Source organism: Gordionus sp. m RMFG-2023, chromosome 2 (assembly GCF_954871325.1).
Source record: "Gordionus sp. m RMFG-2023 chromosome 2, tfGorSpeb1-WG-v2, whole genome shotgun sequence".
NCBI lineage: Eukaryota > Metazoa > Nematomorpha > Gordioida > Chordodea > Parachordodidae > Gordionus > Gordionus sp. m RMFG-2023.
The window spans coordinates 36,495,095-36,500,395 of record NC_088776.1 but is presented as its reverse complement, the minus strand read 5'-3'; the positions used below and the strand labels follow the sequence as shown (position 1 = coordinate 36,500,395).

At 25.9% G+C, this 5,301-nt stretch overlaps 1 protein-coding gene and 1 long non-coding RNA gene across 2 annotated transcripts; one reads left to right on the top strand and one right to left on the bottom strand.

The window, feature by feature from the left end:
- Positions 1–339: 339 nt before the first annotated feature.
- Positions 340–777, top strand: LOC135925223 (uncharacterized). Its single transcript, XR_010571585.1, has 3 exons — positions 340–391; positions 434–676; positions 719–777. It is a non-coding gene; the product is annotated as an uncharacterized LOC135925223 (long non-coding RNA).
- Positions 778–1,592: 815 nt separating this feature from the next.
- On the bottom strand, positions 1,593–3,253 carry LOC135924576 (uncharacterized). Its single transcript, XM_065459648.1, has 6 exons — positions 2,940–3,253; positions 2,790–2,899; positions 2,585–2,750; positions 2,412–2,544; positions 2,056–2,281; positions 1,593–1,901 (listed from the first exon to the last, which is right to left on the bottom strand). The coding sequence occupies exons 1-5, from the start codon at positions 3,102–3,104 to the stop codon at positions 2,148–2,150; spliced, it is 708 nt and encodes a 235-aa protein (XP_065315720.1). The 5' UTR covers positions 3,105–3,253; the 3' UTR covers positions 1,593–1,901; positions 2,056–2,147.
- Between the last annotated feature and the right edge of the window lie 2,048 nt (positions 3,254–5,301).

Here is a 5,301-nt window from a genome sequence, read left to right as displayed (position 1 = left end):
TTGAATCGCAAAAGCAAATCGCCGCGATTTTTTCAAAACACAAATCATTTTGTGTTTATCGCGAGATTTTGAAATAGTGCTTCGTTAAATACAGATTTTGGTGAATATAGCTTAAAATTTTTGATTTTGCGCTACTTTTAAATTTAGCGCTAATTTTTTATTAATTGAAATGAATTCAATGACAACCTTTTTTGATGATATAAAACCAAAGGATCAAGTTAAAATTATGATTATTTAAATTTAATTTTTTTTTAGAAAATAGATAAATCTTTATTTATTCTTTCAGTTAAAGAATATGAGTGCTTATATAATAAGCACCATCATTTATATAAAAATAATATTTACAAGAACAAAGTTTGGGGATTATTAGCTCAAGAGTATAAGACGACTGGTAATAATTATGCATACATATTATATTTATAAATTTTTTTAGTAACATCTCTCAAATCTCTCTGGAAAAATTTGAGAGATTGTTTCATAAAAGAGAGACATAAATTAATTAAATTGAAAAGTGGGTCAGGGGCTGACCATCAAATCACCTGGCCTTTCTATCATGATATGCTATTCATGGTAGAAACCATCACACCTAGGTCTCAACAGTCCTCTTTAGATATAAAGGACTCTAGTTCTATAGAGGTTCATGATATTTTTAATGAAATGACAGGGGAGAATGATTGTAAAATATAGCATTTTAATTGAAAATATATTTATTATTTAGGTGATTTCATTGATACTGACAATACATCAGATGTTACAGTTATTAATAAAGATTCTGTAACACTAAATCTTAATGATTCTGGTAATTAATATTCTCTAAAAACTTATATTATTTATATTTAAGAATCTATACCCTGTGTTGCATCTTGTTCGTATTATAAAAATCCTTAGAGAAAGAATAATCATATGGGTAATTTATATTTTTTAATTTTTTGATAACTTTTAAATAGATGAATACAGGGACATAATTAAATTAGAAAAAGAAAAAACATTAATGAAATTGGAATTGCTTAAAAATAAACCTATTGAATATGTATATGATGGAATATGTATAATGTTACAACAAAAATTAGATATTTCTACCATACAGGAAAAAAAGAGATATCAAAGAAAATATTTGATATTATAAACGATTAATGATTAAAATTATTTTGTAAATATTTTTGTATTAGAAATATATATTTTGTTAATATTTATATTATTTGAAATAAAAATTTTGTGAAATACATTGAATGATATAATTATTCCCAAAAGTCCTGCTATAATTAAACTTTGTACTGAGTTTGGTAATTAATAATGAAATATATAATATTTATAATGAATGATCTTTTTCATAGAGAAAGTTTAAGGACATTGGTTATTTTTGTTTACTTGCTTTATAAAAATATTTTAAATAGATGAATTTAGAACATCTATATAACTTTTTTAGTGACATATTCCTACAAATATATTTAATGAGTTTAGACTATAATAATAATAATTTTATTTTTATTATAATATATATAAAATACAAAACAAGATATTTATATAAAATATAAAACAAGATTTTTATATAAAATACAAAATAAATATCTATAATATGGGATTTTTATATAAATATAAGCATAATAAATTTCTATTAAATTTTGCAATATTTGTTGCTGATTTAATTGATTGTGGTTTAAATAAATTTTCAGGGAGTGATTTTATTTTAGGATTAAAAGACATAAATCTTTCCTTATCAATAATAATATTATGCAATAATGTGCATGTTTTTATTATATATTCAGTAATTGATAGTTTTGTATCCATAGGACGATCAAAAATCATCCATTTAGCTCTCAAGATGCCAAATGCACATTCGACTTGTATCCTAGCACGAGATATCCGATAATTAAAGGCCTCTTGTTGAGGGGTAAGGATACCTTAAAATAATAAGGGAAACAAATTTTAACATATAACTAATAAAATTTTAAATTCCTAATAATTAAAATAATGGCCATTAATAATGCCCAAATAATTGCTTTAATATATTATATAAATATGATATAATTAAATTAATATATTCTTTTACTATACCTTTATAAGTCTTTAAAATATAGGACTTCAAATGATAGGCATCATCAGTGACAAAGAAATGTGGGAAAAGGAGGCTGGAATTCGGCAATCTTTTAGAAGGAGGGAATTGTATCTCCATTTTCTATCATTTTGTATATTTTGGAGTTAGCAAAAACACCTCCATCAGATTCACTGCCAAAACTTCCTACATCGACTGTTATAAATTTGCCTTTGGCATCCACAATTCCTTGTTTTTACAATATATAAATAATATATTTTTTCAAAAATTATATTTTTGTAATTATCAAGTTTTCATCACAATGTTTAATTAATATGGAAATATTTAATTAGCATAAATAAAAAACAAATTCACAAACCTTGTAAAACCACAGAGAAAAAGTGTTTATAATTGTAGAACCCACTGCCAGAATGAGGTGGCTTTCTAATTCTGCAGTGTTTTCCATCAATACATCCCACACAATTTGGTAAATTCCAATTCACTTCAAACTCCTTATAAATAATAATATATATAATATACACTATATTATACCTTTGCTATCCTCTCAAAGTCAGTGAGAGTAGGTGGTTGCATATGTTTACCTACCAAAGTTTGCCATATAGCTTGGCAGGTTGTGCTAATTATTTTCTGGACTGTAGATATGCCTATTTTGAAAGAATAGGCCAAAGTAGGGTATCTACAGCCTGTTGCTAAATATCTAAATAAAAAATATATTTAAATATTGCTTTATTTTTACCTTAAACAAATCATAAGCATTTCTTCTACACTTATAGGATGTTTAATGAAATTTGTACGTTTAGTATATAATAATGGTTTTATATATTTTAGAATATAATAAAATGTCTCCTAAATTATAATAATTATAGATAAAATAGAATAAAATTACCTTTGTCATTCTCATATAGTTAAAAAATTTTGCGTCATTTTTTAATAGTTTTGGAAAAAGAATGTAAAATTCACCTTCCTTTCTTTTATTAATATTAAGATTATTTAATCTTCTACTCTTCAACATCATTCTGTAAAAAAATAATAATTTGAGGATGGCTACCATTTTTAATGAATATAAAGTCGTATCCGCAGAAACAGTGCCTGTTTAACAATCGCTTTGCAAAATGAATGAAAATCGCTGCGATCGATTGATCGATCGGATATCGCGTCTAAATCGCGATCGCAATCGCTCTTCACTATGAATTCAGGGTGATAAATATAACATTCTTATAGTTTTAAATAACGTTCAACGCTGTACATCATTACACATTTACCGCCTTATTTAAATTTTTTAATATGAGTAACATTCATTTTGATATACCTTTTTGTAAAGAAGATCTTTTTAACCCAGCTTCATCGTCAGGTTATCTTATAGAAGAAGTTTATTCGTGTGAAGAAATATTTAATCAATTAAAAAGTTATTTAAAAAAAATATATAATATAAATTTGATAATAGATTTTGAATTTTCCCTCCAAGAACAAGGGCCCTGTTGTATAACATCTTATTTTAATGTATTTTTGAATGTTATAAGGTATATAAATAAATTAGTTTGCTTTATATAAATTTAATTTGTAGTGAACCAACTCAGATTGACAAAAATGTTAAGATATTTGCTATTGAAAGCTTAATTAAGAGTATAAATTATTTGTTTTAGGTATAGATCTCATTTTCTAATTTAGTTTTAGACGAAAATAAAAAGGCAATCACTTTTGCTATTTCTTCTGAAGAAAATCCTATAAATATCCCGGATTTTTATCAAAGGAATCTAAAAATGCTAATGTACCTTTTGTGTCAATATATTATAGACTTTGATGCTGAAACATTTAATGTTAGTAATATTTTTATAGGAAAAACTCCTGGGAAAAAAGTATTTACAATTATAACTACATTAATATATTATATAAATTAGGGCAAAAAAAAAATTGGAAATATAAATTGTATAGTTGAAAATTCAAGTATAAATAAACATTTGATGGATATTGTTTGTTGGGAAGCCAAAAGAAATGAATTATTTTATAGCATGAATTTATTGTTAATGAATGTTCCCATTAATTTATTATGGAATCCACCTTTAATGGACCCAAAACTGATTGAGTAATAAAATTAAAAAATAAGAAATAAATTTTATAAGGTTAATGACAAATTCTTGCTATAAAATGTTTGAAAATAATGCATCAGCCAAAAACAAAGACACCCAAGCATATATTATTAATATATTAGGAATATGTTTGTCAAAATTGAATTTGGATGCCAAGGGTATTGAATAATGCAGATTATAATTTATATAAATATAATAGGTTTTAGTTTTAAAATCCTGCTTTTCATTCAAAATTTTGAACACAATGCAATGATCATGCCTTATATTATCCATCAAATATTAACAGTGAAATTTGATTTAAGACATATTTTTGGTTTTATTATGAAGTAAATCTTTTCATTACTATATCATATCAGTGTTGGGTAGGATTGTTAATATTAGGCAGAGTTGGGCATTACCACGAATACTTATATCTAAGATACAGATCCTTTTATTTCTTTACTCAGTATCTTTTTGACATTTTTAATAAGATACTAGTATCTATATCTAAGATAATTTATTCTGAAAAGAATCTTGCATCTTTTTTATCTTCTTGACAACAGATACAGATTCTTTTTAATATTCATGTTTTAAATATCATAGTATATATCAGAGACCTGCAGAGGTACCATTTGCACGGCCCGGCCCGGATATTTTTTAAAAAATTTTTTACGGCCCGGCCCGGATATTTTTTTAAAAAAATTTTTACGGCCCGGCCTGGCTTGGATATTTTTTTTAAAAAAAATTTCAGGCTCGGCTCGGAATTTTTAAAAATTATATTCGACCTGGTATATACAAAAATTCACCTATGAAGTATTTTACGTATCAGGTCAATTCAGCGAAACTTTTATCGCAAAACACTTTTTCGCGAAACTTATATCGCGAAGGAATTTTATAGCGAAGGCAATATCGCGAAACCAATTCCGCGAAACTTTTATAGCGAAGACAATATCGCGAACTTATTATCGCGAATACTTTATAGCGAAACTTTGATCGCGAACTCGTTATAGAGAATTTATTTCCGCGAAACTGTAACCGGGAATACTTTATAGCGAATACATTTTAGCGAAACATTTATCGCGAACTCTTTATAGCGAATTTATTTTCGCGAAACTTTAACCGCGAATACATTTTGGCGAAACTTTGATCGCGAACTCATTATCGCGAATTTATTTCCGCGAA

Bases quoted from the DNA above. Each gene is read 5' to 3' on its own strand.
- LOC135924576 (XM_065459648.1), bottom strand. From the start codon at position 3,104: ATGGTAGCCATCCTCAAATTATTATTTTTTTACAGAATGATGTTGAAG. The intron at 2,751-2,789 runs GTAAAAATAAAG...TTTTTTATTTAG, and splicing joins ATGCTTATGATTTGTTTAAG to ATATTTAGCAACAGGCTGTA. The intron at 2,545-2,584 runs GTATAATATAGT...ATTATTTATAAG, and splicing joins ACTTTGAGAGGATAGCAAAG to GAGTTTGAAGTGAATTGGAA.